Below are 21679 nucleotides of genomic sequence, written 5' to 3' on the forward strand. Positions count from 1 at the left end.
GTCTCAGTAAGACAGCTCTCCCCCTATCCACAAGGAGGAGCAGTGCACAAAAGAATTATGGGAATTGTAGTCCAGGAAGGTAGTGAGACCAGTGTCCATGACATCAGAGACACTGTGCTCACTGCTACAATCTAAAATATCTAAAACCACATATTACACACATAAATACCCCCAGGAAAGTGATCTAAAGCTTCTACACATCATTAACATATATATTTTTGCAAAAAGGGTGAAGTGTCCCTTTAAGTACTGTATGTGTGTTCACGATGTGGTCGTTTGCGGCTGCAGGTGCGCAGGGCCATCCAGCACATGCTGTTCCCCGCGCAGAGCTTCAACTGGCTGCGACACATCGCCATCGCCGTCATTCTGCTCAGCGTGATCAACATGCTGGTCATCTTCGCTCCCAACATCCTGGGCATCTTTGGCCTCATCGGTGAGTACCAACACCCTATAGGCCTCTAGGGGGGCAGTCAGACAGATATTTAACCAGGGGGGCAGTCAGACAGATATTTAACCAGGGGGGCAGTCAGACAGATATTTAACCAGGGGGGCAGTCAGACAGATATTTAACCAGGGGGGCAGTCAGACAGATATTTAACCAGGGGGGCAGTCAGACAGATATTTAACCAGGGGGGCAGTCAGACAGATATTTAACCAGGGGGGCAGTCAGACAGATATTTAACCAGGGGGGCAGTCAGACAGATATTTAACCAGGGGGGCAGTCAGACAGATATTTAACCAGGGGGGCAGTCAGACAGATATTTAACCAGGGGGGCAGTCAGACAGATATTTAACCAGGGGGGCAGTCAGACAGATATTTAACCAGGGGGGCAGTCAGACAGATATTTAACCAGGGGGGCAGTCAGACAGATATTTAACCAGGGGGGCAGTCAGACAGATATTTAACCAGGGGGGCAGTCAGACAGATATTTAACCAGGGGGGCAGTCAGACAGATATTTAACCAGGGGGGCAGTCAGACAGATATTTAACCAGGGGGGCAGTCAGACAGATATTTAACCAGGGGGGCAGTCAGACAGATATTTAACCAGGGGGGCAGTCAGACAGATATTTAACCAGGGGGGCAGTCAGACAGATATTTAACCAGGGGGGCAGTCAGACAGATATTTAACCAGGGGGGCAGTCAGACAGATATTTAACCAGGGGGGCAGTCAGACAGATATTTAACCAGGGGGGCAGTCAGACAGATATTTAACCAGGGGGGCAGTCAGACAGATATTTAACCAGGGGGGCAGTCAGACAGATATTTAACCAGGGGGGCAGTCAGACAGATATTTTGTGAAAGCCACTAAGGAAATCGTAGTTCATATAATGGCCTGTTGTGGCGCTGTCACTGGACCCAGAAAAACCCATAGCCCCATAGAAGTCCATGTATTTGGGCCCAACTTCACCTAGACTGTATTACCTTAATAAACATGGTCATGAATACTTTCTGCTTCCAGTCACTAGTTTAAAGTCTCATTTCTAATGTCATAATATTCTTTTTTGGAAAATGATGGTCCCATTAATTAAAAAAATGACCATAAAGTTGCGTATGTTCTGAGGGGCGTGGCCACCGTTACAGTCTATGATCGGGAGTCCCCTCCCACTCGAGTCAAAATAAAAACCAACGGAGAAGAAGGGGGGGAAGTCCCGCCTCGTTGTCTGGGCCAGCCAATGGGCCAGCTGGGCCCAAACGGAGCCAGCCAATTGGCCAGCTGGGCCCAAACGGATCTAGAAAGATGGCGACTTACAGTGCAGGAATAAGAGGCTTCATTTTACGTCCATGTTAGACCCGGGGAACGCTTTGTCCATATTTTTGACAGTCTATGGTACCGCGTCCGGCTGCTGCTTCTTGGGCCGGTGGATTAACCCATTCTGACCTGAGATCAGATTCATACGAGATTTCCGCCGGACACACGCTGGTCTGATGAACCCAATCTGACCTGAGATCAGATTCTAAAAAAAAAAAAAATCGTTCTTCGATTTTTCAAAAATAGCAGACCTACAAGCTCGTATCGCGCCACTCGGTGGCGCGATATGAGCTTGTAGATCTGCTATTTTTAAATAGCTAAAGCATAACATGATGCTGACACCAAAATGGGTGCCCGGTCAGAATGGGTTAAAGCGAAATATAAAATCTTCACGACTAAGCAATGTTGGTCACGACCCTAATGTGCGATTTGTGAAACAGCATGACAGGAGCCTCCCCCAACGTGTTGCATTTCTAAACAATAACAAAATTAGTTGTACACAAAATGTCAAATTATTATGTTTAAAAGGTATATTCAGTGATTTCACTTAATTCAACCACTCCAAGGAACAGCAATGTCCGTGTTCACCGATGTGTTGGTTCACCTATGTATGTGTTCATGAGCACCATTATGACCCACTACCAGTAGGGGCGCTGTTGTGCCAGAAACAGAGAGATGTAGCACACACACACACACACACACACACACACACACACACACACACACACACACACACACACACACAGCGTTCGCTTCCCGCGTTTGCGCGTCTTACTTGTATTAGTGCTGCACTGTTCCCTGCTAATGAGAGAGAGAGAGAGAGAGAGAGAGAGAGAGAGAGAGGGGGGGGGGGGGGGGAGTTGCACTAATCCATTCACCTGGGTGTGATTTTTTTAGTTTTGTAGTGATAATCCTCCCTACTATAGAGTGTGCTGACCATATAAGGAGTTCCTCCCTGTCCCCAGTTAACCCCTGGGGGTCGTTTTTGGCTAGGTGGCCCAGCCTTCATCCAATCAGGATAGACAGGGGCCTTCCGCCAATCATGATCGAGCGGGGGCGGGCCTTGGTGTGCGTGCTGTCACGCAAATCACTGAATGCTCCTTTAAGTACCGTAAGCCGCGGCTTTTTACCCATGATTTGAACCCTGCGGCTTATACAACGGTGCGGCTAATCTATGGATTTTTACAGCTAACGCAGAGCCATCTCAGGCTCTGAGCTAACGTAGCTGCGGCTTATAGTCCGGTGCGGCTTATAGTCCGGTGCGGCTTGTATACGGGATTTTCCCTAAATTTGGCTGGTGCGGCTTATATTCAGGTGCGGCTTATAGTCCGGAAATTACGGTAATAATCTTTAGCTTTTTTGTCATTTAGTCCTGCTGTTCTGCATACTGAAGAAAGGTGAGGAAATCATAGATTGAGTATTAACCATGTTTTATGGAGGATGTTTCTGAACATATTTCTAGTTTGACAACTTCAAATGTTTATGATAAAATATTAACCGAAAAGAGGCTGCCCTTCCCTGAGCAACGTTCGTATGCACTTTACTGTAATATTATTAGTTATATTATAAAGTCACTTTACTGCTGACTGTTTTGGCTACTGTAATATTATAAGTTATATTATAAAGTCACTTTACTGCTGACTGTTTTGGCTACTGTAATATTATTAGTTATATTATAAAGTCACTTTACTGCTGACTGTTTTGGCTACTGTAATATTATTAGTTATATTATAAAGTCACTTTACTACTGACTGTTTTGGCTACTGTAATATTATTAGTTATATTATAAAGTCACTTTACTGCTGACTGTTTTGGCTACTGTAATATTATAAGTTATATTATAAAGTCACTTTACTGCTGACTGTTTTGGCTACTGTAATATTATAAGTTATATTATAAAGTCACTTTACTGCTGACTGTTTTGGCTACTGTAATATTATTAGTTATATTATAAAGTCACTTTACTACTGACTGTTTTGGCTACTGTAATATTATTAGTTATATTATAAAGTCACTTTACTGCTGACTGTTTTGGCTACTGTAATATTATTAGTTATATTATAAAGTCACTTTACTACTGACTGTTTTGGCTACTGTAATATTATTAGTTATATTATAAAGTCACTTTACTACTGACTGTTTTGGCTACTGTAATATTATTAGTTATATTATAAAGTCACTTTACTGCTGACTGTTTTGGCTACTGTAATATTATAAGTTATATTATAAAGTCACTTTACTACTGACTGTTTTGGCTACTGTAATATTATAAGTTATATTATAAAGTCACTTTACTGCTGACTGTTTTGGCTACTGTAATATTATAAGTTATATTATAAAGTCACTTTACTGCTGACTGTTTTGGCTACTGTAATATTATTAGTTATATTATAAAGTCACTTTACTGCTGACTGTTTTGGCTACTGTAATATTATTAGTTATATTATAAAGTCACTTTACTGCTGACTGTTTTGGCTACTGTAATATTATAAGTTATATTATAAAGTCACTTTACTACTGACTGTTTTGGCTACTGTAATATTATAAGTTATATTATAAAGTCACTTTACTGCTGACTGTTTTGGCTACTGTAATATTATAAGTTATATTATAAAGTCACTTTACTGCTGACTGTTTTGGCTACTGTAATATTATTAGTTATATTATAAAGTCACTTTACTGCTGACTGTTTTGGCTACTGTAATATTATAAGTTATATTATAAAGTCACTTTACTGCTGACTGTTTTGGCTACTGTAATATTATAAGTTATATTATAAAGTCACTTTACTGCTGACTGTTTTGGCTACTGTAATATTATTAGTTATATTATAAAGTCACTTTACTGCTGACTGTTTTGGCTACTGTAATATTATTAGTTATATTATAAAGTCACTTTACTACTGACTGTTTTGGCTACTGTAATATTATTAGTTATATTATAAAGTCACTTTACTGCTGACTGTTTTGGCTACTGTAATATTATTAGTTATATTATAAAGTCACTTTACTACTGACTGTTTTGGCTACTGTAATATTATTAGTTATATTATAAAGTCACTTTACTGCTGACTGTTTTGGCTACTGTAATATTATTAGTTATATTATAAAGTCACTTTACTGCTGACTGTTTTGGCTACTGTAATATTATTAGTTATATTATAAAGTCACTTTACTGCTGACTGTTTTGGCTACTGTAATATTATTAGTTATATTATAAAGTCACTTTACTGCTGACTGTTTTGGCTACTGTAATATTATTAGTTATATTATAAAGTCACTTTACTGCTGACTGTTTTGGCTACTGTAATATTATAAGTTATATTATAAAGTCACTTTACTGCTGACTGTTTTGGCTACTGTAATATTATAAGTTATATTATAAGTTATATTATAAAGTCACTTTACTGCTGACTGTTTTGGCTACTGTAATATTATTAGTTATATTATAAAGTCACTTTACTGCTGACTGTTTTGGCTACTGTAATATTATAAGTTATATTATAAAGTCACTTTACTGCTGACTGTTTTGGCTACTGTAATATTATTAGTTATATTATAAAGTCACTTTACTGCTGACTGTTTTGGCTACTGTAATATTATAAGTTATATTATAAAGTCACTTTACTGCTGACTGTTTTGGCTACTGTAATATTATTAGTTATATTATAAAGTCACTTTACTGCTGACTGTTTTGGCTACTGTAATATTATTAGTTATATTATAAAGTCACTTTACTGCTGACTGTTTTGGCTACTGTAATATTATAAGTTATATTATAAAGTCACTTTACTGCTGACTGTTTTGGCTACTGTAATATTATTAGTTATATTATAAAGTCACTTTACTGCTGACTGTTTTGGCTACTGTAATATTATAAGTTATATTATAAAGTCACTTTACTACTGACTGTTTTGGCTACTGTAATATTATAAGTTATATTATAAAGTCACTTTACTGCTGACTGTTTTGGCTACTGTAATATTATTAGTTATATTATAAAGTCACTTTACTGCTGACTGTTTTGGCTACTGTAATATTATAAGTTATATTATAAAGTCACTTTACTACTGACTGTTTTGGCTACTGTAATATTATAAGTTATATTATAAAGTCACTTTACTGCTGACTGTTTTGGCTACTGTAATATTATTAGTTATATTATAAAGTCACTTTACTGCTGACTGTTTTGGCTACTGTAATATTATAAGTTATATTATAAAGTCACTTTACTACTGACTGTTTTGGCTACTGTAATATTATAAGTTATATTATAAAGTCACTTTACTACTGACTGTTTTGGCTACTGTAATATTATTAGTTATATTATAAAGTCACTTTACTACTGACTGTTTTGGCTACTGTAATATTATTAGTTATATTATAAAGTCACTTTACTACTGACTGTTTTGGCTACTGTAATATTATAAGTTATATTATAAAGTCACTTTACTGCTGACTGTTTTGGCTACTGTAATATTATAAGTTATATTATAAAGTCACTTTACTACTGACTGTTTTGGCTACTGTAATATTATAAGTTATATTATAAAGTCACTTTACTGCTGACTGTTTTGGCTACTGTAATATTATAAGTTATATTATAAAGTCACTTTACTGCTGACTGTTTTGGCTACTGTAATATTATTAGTTATATTATAAAGTCACTTTACTGCTGACTGTTTTGGCTACTGTAATATTATAAGTTATATTATAAAGTCACTTTACTGCTGACTGTTTTGGCTACTGTAATATTATAAGTTATATTATAAAGTCACTTTACTGCTGACTGTTTTGGCTACTGTAATATTATAAGTTATATTATAAAGTCACTTTACTACTGACTGTTTTGGCTACTGTAATATTATTAGTTATATTATAAAGTTATATTATAAAGTCACTTTACTGCTGACTGTTTTGGCTACTGTAATATTATTAGTTATATTATAAAGTCACTTTACTGCTGACTGTTTTGGCTACTGTAATATTATAAGTTATATTATAAAGTCACTTTACTGCTGACTGTTTTGGCTACTGTAATATTATAAGTTATATTATAAAGTCACTTTACTGCTGACTGTTTTGGCTACTGTAATATTATTAGTTATATTATAAAGTCACTTTACTGCTGACTGTTTTGGCTACTGTAATATTATTAGTTATATTATAAAGTCACTTTACTACTGACTGTTTTGGCTACTGTAATATTATTAGTTATATTATAAAGTCACTTTACTGCTGACTGTTTTGGCTACTGTAATATTATTAGTTATATTATAAAGTCACTTTACTGTAATATTATAAGTTATATTATAAAGTCACTTTACTGTAATATTATAAGTTATATTATAAAGTCACTTTACTGCTGACTGTTTTGGCTACTGTAATATTATAAGTTATATTATAAAGTCACTTTACTGCTGACTGTTTTGGCTACTGTAATATTATTAGTTATATTATAAAGTCACTTTACTACTGACTGTTTTGGCTACTGTAATATTATAAGTTATATTATAAAGTCACTTTACTGCTGACTGTTTTGGCTACTGTAATATTATAAGTTATATTATAAAGTCACTTTACTGCTGACTGTTTTGGCTACTGTAATATTATTAGTTATATTATAAAGTCACTTTACTGCTGACTGTTTTGGCTACTGTAATATTATTAGTTATATTATAAAGTCACTTTACTGCTGACTGTTTTGGCTACTGTAATATTATAAGTTATATTATAAAGTCACTTTACTACTGACTGTTTTGGCTACTGTAATATTATAAGTTATATTATAAAGTCACTTTACTGCTGACTGTTTTGGCTACTGTAATATTATTAGTTATATTATAAAGTCACTTTACTACTGACTGTTTTGGCTACTGTAATATTATTAGTTATATTATAAAGTCACTTTACTACTGACTGTTTTGGCTACTGTAATATTATAAGTTATATTATAAAGTTATATTATAAAGTCACTTTACTGCTGACTGTTTTGGCTACTGTAATATTATTAGTTATATTATAAAGTCACTTTACTGCTGACTGTTTTGGCTACTGTAATATTATTAGTTATATTATAAAGTCACTTTACTACTGACTGTTTTGGCTACTGTAATATTATAAGTTATATTATAAAGTTATATTATAAAGTCACTTTACTGCTGACTGTTTTGGCTACTGTAATATTATAAGTTATATTATAAAGTCACTTTACTGCTGACTGTTTTGGCTACTGTAATATTATTAGTTATATTATAAAGTCACTTTACTGCTGACTGTTTTGGCTACTGTAATATTATAAGTTATATTATAAAGTTATATTATAAAGTCACTTTACTGCTGACTGTTTTGGCTACTGTAATATTATTAGTTATGGCCCAACACTAGCCGAGGGGGCGTATAGTTCCTGATACCTCTTGCCTCGTCTAAAAGGAAAACTAAAATGCCATGACGTGTGTGTGTGTGTGTGTGTGTGTGTGTGTGTGTGTGTGTGTGTGTGTGTATGTGTGTGTGTGTGTGTGTGTGTGTGTGTGTGTGTGTGTTGCATCAGCCTGGTATCAACACACGGACAAGTCAATATTGTTGTGCCACAGAGTTCACGGAACTGGTCACGGCAAAGCAGCCAATCAGGGCTGTGACCCAGGCTATAAATGGGTGCTCTTTCCAGGTGAAATTGGTGATGTATTTTCTGTTTACTTCAGAAATGCAGAGCTGGAGAGATGGGGTTAGGTTTAGAGGTTAGGTTCAGGGTTTAGGGGTTAGGTTTAGGGGTTAGGTTTAGGGGTTCAGGGTTTAGGTTTAGGGGTTAGGTTCAGAGCTGGAGAGATGGCGTTAGGTTTAGAACGCTGAACTAAATATTCTAAATGCCTCACAGAAAGAGCTTTTTTGTTTGTTTAACAAAAACAAAATCACTTACAGCACCCTAGGGTAGGTAGGTAGGTACCCTTACAAAAAGCGTGTAATCTCTATACTGCCTCCCCCTGGCCAGCCGGGGCGCCTGATGGAGGGGAAAGGAACTGGTCTCTATACTGCCTCCCCCTGGCCAGCCGGGGAGCCTGATGGAGGGGAAAGGAACTGGTCTCTATACTGCCTCCCCCTGGCCAGCCGGGGCGCCTGATGGAGGGGAAAGGAACTGGTTTGATACCCCCCCTGTCAGGTGATGAAGCGGCCTGCTCACTCCTCATGCATTGAAGGAAGAATGAGCTCAGTTCAGGGATCTCCCCAGGTTGGCAGAGGGTTAGGGGATCTCCCCAGGTTGGCAGAGGGAGAGTATAGCGCCACAGGTGGAAAGAAAAGAGCTAAAAAAAAAATGTTTTAATGTCAAAACAATTTGAACAAATCTGATAGGCCTATGTTTTAATCAGACCAGTGTGTGTCCAGTGGAAACCATCGTATGAATCTGATCTCAGGTCAGAATGGGTTAATCAGACCCAGTGTGTGTCCAGTGGAAACCATCGTATGAATCTGATCTCAGGTCAGAATGGGTTAAAAAAATACCAGATTAAGCGGTTAACTTCTGCCATTCTCTGACCAGGTGCAACATCTGCTCCCTGCCTCATCTTCATCTTCCCCGCCGTCTTCTACATCCGGATAGTTCCTAAAGAACAAGAACCGATGACGTCTAGACCCAAGATAGTGGTGAGCATCACGCCGTCATAACATACCGACACAAATTTACCATTTAGGCATTTAGCAGACGCTCTTAATCCAGAGCCATTTACATTAACCCATTCTGAACGGGAACCCATTTTGGTGTTAGCATCATGTCGTGCTTTACCTATTGAAAAATAGCAGATCTACAAGCTCATAGCGCGCCACCGAGTGGCGCGCTATGAGCTTGTAGATCTGCTATTTTTTGAAGAATCGAAGAACGACTGACATTTTTTAGAATCTGATCTCAGGTCAGAATGGGTTAATCAAGAACAAAGATCATGGCAATACATACATAAATAGCATTTATCATGAAACATGCGTAAGCTAAGAACGTAACAGTGGAATATCTATATAATGAAACTATACATATAAACTATACATACTATACTATATGTATATACTATAAAGTGCTATGATGACTACATAGAATGCAATTCTATTGCCGTCTACGTAACAAGCTATAAGTCTGTCTAAAATGCTATACACAGTGAGTCTACATAAAGTGCTATCTAAGGGGCTAGGACTATTTGAGAACCAGTGGTGGAAAGTAACTAAGTACTTTTACTTAAGTACTGTACTTAAGTACAATTTTGAGGTATTTGTGCTTTACTTGAGTATTTCCAATTTCCAGTACTTTTACTTCTACTCCACTTCATCTCAGAGCCAACATTTGTACTTTTACTCCACTACAATTATTTGAAAACTTTAGTTACTTTAGTTACTTTGGCGATTTTAATTTTGATTAGAAAACATAAATTAACCACTTCAACACAATACATTTTGGCCATTTGAAAATAGCCGATCTACAAGCTCACAATGCGTCGCAACGCGACGCATTGTGAGCTTGTAGATCGGCTATTTTCAATAGACTTTGTACACATTTTGAACTTGTGAAGTGGGACATTCTGCAATATGAGTACTTTTACTTTTAGTACTTTAAGTACATTTTGATGCCGATACTTTTGCACTTTTACTCAAGTACATTTTCAATTCCGTACTTTTACTTGTAAAGGAGTATTTCTAAATTGCAGTATTGGTACTTTTACTTAAGTAAAACAATTGAGTACTTTTTCCACCACTGTTGAGAACCACCGTTCTCTAGTTATTGATGAATAAGTATACCGTCACGGGCTAAATGGCGTTCTCCGTTTTTCTGACGCACAGGCTTCCTGCTTCGCGGCGCTGGGCGTCTCCTTCATGGTGATGAGCCTGAGCTTCATCACCATCGACTGGGCCACGGGGAACAGCAGTTCTGGAGGCGGCCACTAGAGCGCAGCGTTGGGCTCATACGTATGTGTCTGGGGAACAGCAGTTCTGGAGGCGGCCACTAGAGCGCAGCGTTGGGCTCATACGTATGTGTCTGGGGAACAGCAGTTCTGGAGGCGGCCACTAGAGCGCAGCGTTGGGCTCATACGTATGTGTCTGGGCAGACTTAGGGATGGGTGGTGATGACTACTATACACAAACCATACGGACCTGATTCACATCCGGTTCAATATACTGCTCAGCTACAAACGGACCTGATTCACATCCGGTTCAATATACTGCTCAGCTACAAACGGACCCGATTCACATCCGGTTCAATATACTGCTCAGCTACAAACGGACCTGATTCACATCCGGTTCAATGTACTGCTCAGCTACAAACGGACCTGATTCTTCACATCCGGTTCAATATACTGCTCAGCTACAAACGGACCCTGATTCACATCCGGTTCAATATACTGCTCAGCTACAAACGGACCTGATTCACATCCGGTTCAATGTACTGCTCAGCTACAAACGGACACTGATTCACATCCGGTTCAATGTACTGCTCAGCTACAAACGGACCTGATTCACATCCGGTTCAATGTACTGCTCAGCTACAAACGGACCTGAGTCACATCCGGTTCAATGTACTGCTCAGCTACAAACGGACCCTGATTCACATCCGGTTCAATGTACTGCTCAGCTACAAACGGACCTGATTCACATCCGGTTCAATGTACTGCTCCGCTACAAACGGACCTGATTCACATCCGGTTCAATGTACTGCTCAGCTACAAACGGACCTGATTCACATCCGGTTCAATATACTGCTCAGCTACAAACGGACCTGATTCACATCCGGTTCAATGTACTGCTCAGCTACAAACGGACCTGATTCACATCCGGTTCAATGTACTGCTCCGCTACAAACGGACCTGATTCACATCCGGTTCAATGTACTGCTCAGCTACAAACGGACCTGATTCACATCCGGTTCAATGTACTGCTCAGCTACAAACGGAACCTGATTCACATCCGGTTCAATGTACTGCTCAGCTACAAACTGACCTGATTCACATCCGGTTCAATATACTGCTCAGCTACAAACGGACCTGATTCACATCCGGTTCAATGTACTGCTCAGCTACAAACGGACCTGATTCACATCCGGTTCAATGTACTGCTCAGCTACAAACGGGACAAAAAGACATTTCATAGTCAGTGGTTCTCAAACGTTTTGTCAAGGACCCTCACATTTATATTGGGTCTCCCATCTGAAAATATTTGTGTTCCAGGGAACCCCGTAAGAGAGGGTTTGTCGATATTTAAAAAAAGCACATCTACAATCTCACAACGCGAGCTTGTATAGTAGATAGGCTATTTTTATTTTTATTTTTGAAATAGGGCTTAAAGGTTTTATGACATTCATTTTCATTTATTTTTCTTTTTCTTCATTCTCACATTCAGTGGATCTGCTGTGGTCTGAAGTTTTCTTTGGGTTTTTTTGGGGCCTTTTGAGCTACAATGAAAACAGGCAACACAGTGAAACAGTGACATCTGCTGGAAAAATCCCATTGACATAATATATGGGATTTGCAGTAAGTGATGTCACTTACTGCCGGCAAATCAGAGCACCTGTTTGAGCCAGAAAACCACCAGATCACAGAAAATCTACTGAATGTTAAAAGTTCATGTTTTTTGGGTGCAATTGAGATTAGAAAACCTAAAAAAAGAACAATTCCAAAACCTTTTTTTTAATGTCACAATCCCTTTAAGTGTTGACAACTGTTTTCCTGAGGACCCCCTGGGACCCCCTCAAGGACCCCTGGGTTGTCCCCAGACTCCACTTTGAGAACCACTGTGATAATGAGTGTCTATACATTTTCCCGCCCCGCCACCTGTCCATTGAGTTCAATGGACAGGTGGCGCCATCTCAAGATGGCGCCACCTGTCTGTCCATTGAGTTCAATGGACAGGTGGCGCCATCTCAAGATGGCGCCACCTGCCCATTGAGTTCAATGGACAGACAGGTGGCACCATCTCAAGATGGCGCCACCTGTCTGTCCATTGAGTTCAATGGACAGGTGGCGCCATCTTGAGATGGCGCCACCTGTCTGTCCATTGAGTTCAATGGACAGGTGGCACCATCTCAAGATGGCGCCACCTGTCTGTCCATTGAGTTCAATGGACAGGTGGCGCCATCTTGGGAGGTTTTCAGCCATTACTTTCAATGGTGTGACGTCAAGTATGTATTTATGCTTTTTTTTTTGAATGATGGTGATTAAGCAGGGTGTTTTTAAAACAAGTTGTTGTGACATAATAGCATTAATGCGTGGGGCAGTGTGTCCAATCCAATTAAACCCCCAACCAGCACACAGCACATGTATTAACTATCACTATGTAACACAGGATAATTGCTTTAAAGTAATGCTGGCATAGAATGCAATGCACCTGTGGTGTTTTACTGTGTCCACATATCATCCAACCCTGGTGCCTTTAACACAACGGAGCAGCATGCAGACAGTTTATATTTATTTAACTGCTATATATATATCTATGTTTTTAATTTCATCACGTGCAAAATATGCCAATGAACAGAATATTTAACTACAGTATACGATCTTTGATTAATGGTTTGTTATGATACTTTTTTATGTGTGTTTGTGTTTGTCCATTTCAGACATAATGGCTTTTTTTTTTAAATGATTAGGAAGAATGAGAGAAATATACACATAATATGGATTTAAAAACTTTGTTAAAAATAATTGTATGATTAGACAGTAATGGTTTTGAAACCAGTAACGACCTGTGATCTCAGTTTTCCCTACCAGTTCACTGCTCCGTATTGGTTTGAATTAACATGATAATAATAACATATTATATTATACAGTAACCCTAGCCTGCCTATTCTGGGCATGTTACGATCACTCTGCAAAAACTAGGCAAATGTTTGGCAAAATGAGCATCTGGTCTCTGTCTGGTACCAGAAACCTCAATTGTCCAAAAAATCTCTTTCAGGATAACAACAACAAAAATAGCAGATTGACAAAAGGTCAAAATAAAAACAGCTTAACCCACGGCCATTTCAACTATTTATTTACTTTCCTTTTTTTTTTTTTTATTGCTATTGCCATTTAGAAAATGTCAAATTATTCCAATTGGGGCGATTATGTAATAATTGTGACGGGCCTAGATTTGAAAACCAATGCTGATATAATCCCATATGAAGGAACGCCCCTAATGTCTTTGGTTCTGTGATATAATCCCATATGAAGGAACGCCCCTAATGTCTTTGGTTCTGTGATATAATCCCATATGAAGGAACGCCCCTAATGTCTTTGGTTCTGTGATATAATCCCATATGAAGGAACGCCCCTAATGTCTTTGGTTCTGTGATGTCCAGTCATTTGGATTTCCAAATTCCCCACACAGTTTTAGCCCATTTGTGACATTTAGATAAAAGATTTCAGTAGACAGAGATCTTTGATTGTCTGGCGAATATGCGAGACTACCTGGTGAAACGTGTATAGAATTCTCAACATACTCTTTTCCCCATTTTGGTGTCATAGCATCATGTTATGCTTTAGCTATTTAAAAATAGCAGATCTACAAGCTCGTATCGCGCCACCGAGTGGCGCGCTATGAGCTTGAAGGTCTGCTATTTTTGAAAAATCGAAGAGCGACTGACATAGAAGACTTTTTTTTAGAATCTGATCTCAGGTCAGAATGGAAAACTGTCAGGATGTAGAAGATTTTTTTAGAATCTGATCTCAGGTCAGAATGGGTCAATTATTGGTCCACAGAACCAAATCGCCCTGTAATAATAGGCTTTTGAAGTTCTGGTGTTGGAGGCGAGCTGTAGTCCAGTCAGTGTTCTAGGTGTTGGCATGGTGAACTGTGACGCAGTACTGTGATATTGGATGTCTCAGAGCTTAAAGGAGAATTCCATGCTAGAATGCTTTCTTATCTTCCTTACCTTTCTTTGTAGTCGTTACGTCCCCACCAAAGAGGTCCAGGTGTTTTTTTGTGCAAAAACTCCTTATTGGCTATTTTCCCTACCATAAGCCCTACATGAATTGCATTGCATTGAATGGGAATTTAATGGGGCTATGGGGTGTTATGCTAATTCGCTTATTTCCATCGAAAGAAGTAGTAAAGTGTGCCGCTTGGGATATTATTTACATTATGAAGAGAGGATATATACAAAGAAATTATAATTTTGAGCGATGGAAATAAGCGAAGTAGCACAACACCCCATAGCCCCATTCAATTCAATGCAATTCATTTAGGGCTTATGGTAGGGGAAATAGCCAATAAGGAGCTTTTGCACAAAAAAAACACCTGGACCTCTTTGGTGGGGACGTAACTACAAAGAAAGGTAAGAAAGCCTTTTAGTATGGAATTCTCCTTTAAAGGACCACTTCACCACTTTTCAACCTATCTTCATATAATAGGTCCTCACTAATAATCATGATAAAATAGGCACAATTCTTTTCTACTCAGTCTGTGTCTCATAGGAGGGCTGTGGGCAGTTTAGAAACCGTCTTCCAGTGACATTTTACAAAAATGTTTAGATTTTCATTATCGTGAGAACGATGGCTTCCATTTTCGCATTGCAACTTTTCAGGACTAGAAAGCCTGCAGTTTATATTAGCTTGGATTCCCCATCGATGATGTCACTGGAAGACGGTTTCTGAACTGCCCCACAGCCCTCCTATGAGACACAGACTGGTTTCTGAACTGCCCACAGCCCTCCTATGAGACACAGACTGGTTTCTGAACTGCCCACAGCCCTCCTATGAGACACAGACTGGTTTCTGAACTGCCCCCCAGCCCTCCTATGAGACACAGACTGGTTTCTGAACTGCCCACAGCCCTCCTATGAGACACAGACTGGTTTCTGAACTGCCCACAGCCCTCCTATGAGACACAGACTGGTTTCTGAACTGCCCACAGCCCTCCTATGAGACACAGACTGGTTTCTGAACCGCCCACAGCCCTCCTATGAGACACAGACTGGTTTCTGAACTGCCCACAGCCCTCCTATGAGACACAGACTGGTTTCTGAACTGCCCACAGCCCTCCTATGAGACACAGACTGGTTTATAAACTGCCCACAGCCCTCCTATGAGACACAGACTGGTTTCTGAACTGCCCCCCAGCCCTCCTATGAGACACAGACTGGTTTCTGAACTGCCCCCCAGCCCTCCTATGAGACACAGACTGGTTTCTAAACTGCCCACAGCCCTCCTATGAGACACAGACTGGTTTCTAAACTGCCCACAGCCCTCCTATGAGACACAGACTGGTTTCTAAACTGCCCACAGCCCTCCTATGAGACACAGACTGGTTTCTGAACTGCCCACAGCCCTCCTATGAGACACAGACTGGTTTCTGAACCGCCCACAGCCCTCCTATGAGACACAGACTGGTTTCTGAACCGCCCACAGCCCTCCTATGAGACACAGACTGAGTAGAAAAAAATTGCGCCATTTTTTCATGATTATTAGTGAGTACCTATTATATGAAGATAGGTTGAAAAGTGGTGAAGTGGTCCTTTAATATACAGTGATGGTATTATTGTAATACTGTACATGACATCGTGCAGTGCAGTGTTTTGACGTGCAGTGATTTGTACTGTAGTGAAAACCATAAACTGGACAGCTGATGAACTGCAGAACACTGTTTGCAACACACACACACACACACACACATTACGGACAGCAATTGATCGTTTAAACCAGTGGTTCTCAAACATATTCATGTCAAAGACCCCCAAATTGACATGTATTTTGCCATGATGGACCCCCCCCCCCCCCCCCCCCATCTGAAAAGATATTGTGCCCGCCATCAGAGAAGATTTGTGAGGTTAACATTTTTCAAAAATGATTCCAAATATTTCACAAGCTCACAGTGCATCGCATTGTGAGCTTGTAGATGGGCAATTTTGAATTAATAAAATGTCGTTAAAATGGTTAAAGCGTTCCTCATTTAACCCATTCTGACCGGGGCACCCATTTTGGTGTCGGCATCGTGTTATGCTTTAGCTATTTAAAAATAGCAGATCTACAAGCTCATATCGCGCCACCGAGTGGCGTGATACGAGCTTGTAGGTCTGCTATTTTTTGAAAAATCGAAGAGCGACTGACATTTTTATAGAATCTGATCTCAGGTCAGAATGGGTTCATCAGACCAGTGTGTGTCCGGCGGAAACCTCGTATGAATCTGATCTCAGGTCAGAATGGGGTTAACTGGGGACCACCTGGAACCCCCTCAGGTCCCCACTGCTTTAGTGATCGTTTGGAACAGACCCATAACGCGGTCACATGCCAAAATGTAGTTCAAATGTCATGTGTAAACCAATGCATCGTTTCTTTTTCTTCTCCCTGTTCTTCCATTTCATAAATCATGTCGTTTCACTTTGATTGCAAACAAAGAAATGTTTTGTGTGTTATCAGACTCTGTCCCTTGCTCCCCCCCCCCCCCCACCCCCACCCTTTCTTGTTAGTGGATATGATGGAAAGGACCATTCCTTTAACCCATTCTGACCTGAGATCAGATTCTAAAAATGTCTTCTACATCCTGATCTATGTCAGTCTTTCTTCGATTTTTTTCAAAAATAGCAGACCTACAAGCTCGTAGCGCGCCACTCGGTGGCGCGCTACGAGCTTGTAGGTCTGCTATTTTTCAATAGCTACATTATAACCAGTGTTGCTTTTGGCAGCAAATTTCTATTTTAGTTTAGTCATAGTCTTTGGACTGAAACTTAATTTAGTTTTAGTCACCTGGAATGTCTTAGTGTTTAGTCTAGTTTTAGTCGACTAAATGTCATACGACTTTAGTCGACTAAATCTACAGTTGATTTAGTCGACTAAAATGTATTTTGGTGGGTCTTGAAGCCGTCGTAATGAGTGTTTTTACAAATAGCCGATCTACAAGCTCACAATTGTGAGCTTGTAGATCGGCTATTTTCAGCATGCAAGCAAGTGTAAAATTACTTATACTGGATCTCTTGTCCACTAGTCCCTTCCTAACATTTTTATCTAGTTTTTATTTGTCAACGAAATTGTCAGTAAATGTAGTCTTAGTTTTAGTCATCGTAGCTTAGTTTTCATTTAGTTTCCATTTGTTTTTGTCAGTGAAAATAGATAGTCGACGAAAAAATGTCATCTTAGTTTTAGTAGACGAAAACAACACTGATTATAACATAATGTTTAAAACGCCAAAAGGGGTTCCCGCCCCAAAATGGGTTAAGGAATGGTTAAGGAATGGTTAAGCCTGAGCTCTCAGCGCGTCGCATTAGAGCTAGACTATGTCTTAAGTACCAGGTCTTATGACTTAACTCAAGACCTGGAGCGTTGCCAGTGCTGTTGGTCTGTTTTGAGTGGCCAAACAGCATTGACCACACATCCAGGTTTTAAGATAAGACACAAGACCTGCTACTTAAGACATGTGAAATAGGGCTATATGGCGCTATGGTACATGTATAGGTTCGATGCGTATCCTGATTTTGGAGAGTCTTAGTCCTAGATTACAGATGTGTTGACCAATACTGTATATGGTCAAAAGGGAAAAAAGTAAATATACTGACTGATGAATGGGCCAAGCGATAGAATGGTCTGGCTCTACTTTGCATTGCGACGCGTTGAGAGCTTGTAGGTCTGTTCTTTTCAGGCAAAATGCCTTATTATGATCCACTGTGTGATGATGTTGTCGCAAAATAGCCGATCTATAAGCTCACAATAGCTTGAGCTTGTAGATAGACCAATTGTACGAGTGCAATATCGTTGTATAACAGAGTAAGCCTAGGCTATAAATTAAGCGTTATTATTCACCGTCTGGGATTGTGCCAGAATTGCAACTTACTACCTAAAACTTTGAAATGTCTATATTAGTAGAGCAGTTTTAATACTAGAAACAATATCAAACATACCTTTTTATGTATCTGAATCAACAATATTTTATTAAAGTTCTTCAGAGGTTTATATAATCCATTCTGACCGGGCACCCATTTTGGTGTCGGCATCATGTTATGCTTTAGCTATTGAAAAATAGCAGATCTACAAGCTCATATCGCGCCACCGAGTGGCGCGATATGAGCTTGTAGGTCTGCTATTTTTGAAAAATCGAAGAGCGACTGACATTTTTAGAATCTGATCTCAGGTCAGAATGGGTTCATCAGGACCAGTGTGTGTCCGGCGGAAACCTCGTATGAATCTGATCTCAGGTCAGAATGGGATAACTATGGAAATGACCGGACTATGAGTAAAGACGTATTGTAGGACGGTGAGAGTTGGCTTTATATAAATAATGTATATAAATGTAAACCATTTATATTTGTGATGCATATGCTGCTTGTAAAGTGTAAATAAATAGCAGGGACAGTTTTGGTTTGGCAATAAAACAATTGTAGATGTTTTTACACTTGTGTCTGCTATTCTTTTATTACCCCCCCCACCATCATTCATTTGCTGTAAAGTCACTCAACAATATCATAATGTTGTTATTGTTAATGACAGAATGGTGCAATATTCAAAGAGACCTTTTAGAGGACAGTGTATTTGTCTTTTCGTCGTCATTTTCATCCATGTATTTTCTCTGGATTCTAGTTTAAAAAAAACTGTAGCCTAATAATTACACATAAAAATAAAGTGTGAATAAATGAAGGACATTTTCATGAATGCTGTAATTTATCTCCAAAAAACTAGATTTTAGTCCATTGCTCAGCTCAAAGTCACTGGATTGGTTTAAAGATGGGGTTTCAGAAGAGTTAAGAATTCAGAATCTCAACAAAAGACACTGGCATCTACATGACAAGAAAGAGACAGAGGAGAAAGTGGTACAGACAACTGGGGCATGACATTTATTTGAGGGGCACAAGGTCAAACTGAGGGGCAGGGGCGACAATGACCAAGCATTCAGGGGTCCAGTCAGTGCTCATGGACACAGGGGGAGTCAGGGGGGACACAGGGGGGTCCAGTCAGTGCTCATGGACACAGGGGGACACAGGGGGGTCCAGTCAGTGCTCATGGACACAGGGGGAGCATTCAGGGGTCCAGTCAGTGCTCATGGACACAGGGGGAGCTGGGGATTAAACCGAGAACCTTTCCCATTCCCAATTAGTGGCCACTCAACGCCCCAGTGTTTATTTAACTCTGAGAGGGCAAATATTAGCCTGGGTTTCAGCCCGAAATGTCACTTTGCGAGTTCGCGTCCATGACCTTCGTGGCCTCACTGAAATTCCTGCCCTGGCAGTTGTGATTGAAGACGGTTGGTCCCATATACGCACATGAGCATGGCACGGGCATAGTGGTCAGATATCTGGCTCTGGGTAACTAAATCTCTATATGTATTGTCATGAGCATGGCATGGGCATAGTGGTCAGATATCTGGCTCTGGGTAACTAAATCTCTATATGTATTGTCATGAGCATGGCATGGGCATAGTGGTCAGATATCTGGCTCTGGGTAACTAAATCTCTATATGTATTGTCATAGTGAAGTTACATAGAATACCGGAAGACTCGACCCGGTGCTTGCCCGTTTTTCCTCCCGGAATTTTCCCCAGTGAGGGGGATAACTTTGTAATATGCTATTGGCTGTTTGTATTCTTTTTGGAAAAATATAAAAAGATACTCCTGTGAAAAGGCTATATTATTTGACTTATATTGAACCTATAAACAATGTAGTATTATTTAGTATATGTAAGGTTTTGCCCCCTCAAATGGTACCTCGTCAGATACTCCCCACATATCCTACAACGACTTCTGTGAACAGACTTCACTGTAGTAGCTTTTCATAAATTATATTTGTACTTAGGCTGTTCTGCTGTCATGAAAGTTTATAGTTAGAGAAACTCAAAGTCCAGCCTCTCCCACCAACCCCTCACTGGGGAACATTCTGGGAGGAAAACAGAAACGGGGCGAGTAGTCTTGTTACCGTTACATACTGTATGCCTATGGGTATATTGGGTTTGTTTATATAGTTATGTTTGAGTCACACTGACGTGTCTGTGCTCTTGACTATATGTTTATGCTAACTCAGTGTTTCCTGCAAGAAAAAGCATGGTGCTGGGCGCGGGGGGACCTTCTAATTGTTATTAATGAATTAGATTAATTAATTAGATTAGATTACTAAATTAAGACTCATTTGTATTATTGCTCTTGTATTGCTATTGGAGGCACTGGGGGGACACTGGGCAGGCACTGGGGAGGCACTCAGGGGCACACTGGGGGGGCACTGGGGAGGCACTGGGGGGACACTGGGGAGGCACTGGGGGGACACTGGGGAGACACTGGGGGGACACTGGGGAGGCACTGGGGAGACACTGGGGAGACACTGGGGAGACACTGGGGGGGAGGCACTGGGGGGACACTGGGGAGGCACTGGGGGGACACTGGGGAGGCACTGGGGAGACACTGGGGAGGCACTGGGGAGACACTGGGGAGGCACTTTCCGTTTTCTTTTCTGTGCAGGTTTTTTTTTCTGTGCAGGTGGAATATTGTCTTTCACTCTCATCAATTGTTGCTGAAGAATCTTTGTCATTGAGGTCAATGAATCTACTTTAGATTTCAATCTCCTTGTCTGCTGATTCTTCAACCTAAGCTTTTGCCGAACTACATCAAGCTTGACCTGTAATGCAGCATTATGACGTTTGAGTTCCCCAACGTTTGAGTTCTCCAACCGAACTACATCAAGCTTGACCTGTAATGCAGCATTATGACGTTTGAGTTCCCCAACGTTTGAGTTCTCCAACTCTGAGCTGTCCTTGAAATACCCATGATCACACACAATTGTTTTTGGATTGGCTCTACACTCTTCAGAATCGGGATCGGTCACCACAGGGATGGGTGGAGGAGGTGGCAACTCTGAACTATCCCTGAAATACCCGTGATCACCCGCAGTCGTTTTTGGATCGTCTCGACACTCTTCAACATAACATCCATCCTCGTCGATCATGAGGCCGTCCTCGTGGTACACACAGTCCACGTCCATGCAGCTCTCCGCGTGTCGCATCACCACGGC

At 40.0% G+C, this 21679-nt stretch overlaps 1 protein-coding gene across 2 annotated transcripts in view; it reads left to right on the plus strand.

Annotated features, from left to right (window-relative positions):
• LOC310863261 (sodium-coupled neutral amino acid transporter 3-like) overlaps positions 1 to 11225 on the plus strand; it is a 150100-nt gene extending 138875 nt beyond the window's left edge. For both annotated transcript variants that reach the window (XM_083771469.1, XM_083771470.1), the window contains 3 exons: positions 289 to 433; positions 9286 to 9389; positions 10569 to 11225. In XM_083771469.1, the coding sequence (XP_083627595.1) occupies positions 289 to 433; positions 9286 to 9389; positions 10569 to 10673 (354 nt within the window). In that variant the 3' untranslated portion in view covers positions 10674 to 11225. The remainder of the gene's footprint in view (positions 1 to 288; positions 434 to 9285; positions 9390 to 10568) is intronic.
• The last annotated feature ends 10454 nt before the right edge of the window (positions 11226 to 21679 follow it).

This window comes from Protomyctophum parallelum (genome assembly GCF_964188405.1).
Source record: "Protomyctophum parallelum genome assembly, chromosome: 8".
In the NCBI taxonomy this organism is placed as follows: domain Eukaryota; kingdom Metazoa; phylum Chordata; class Actinopteri; order Myctophiformes; family Myctophidae; genus Protomyctophum; species Protomyctophum parallelum.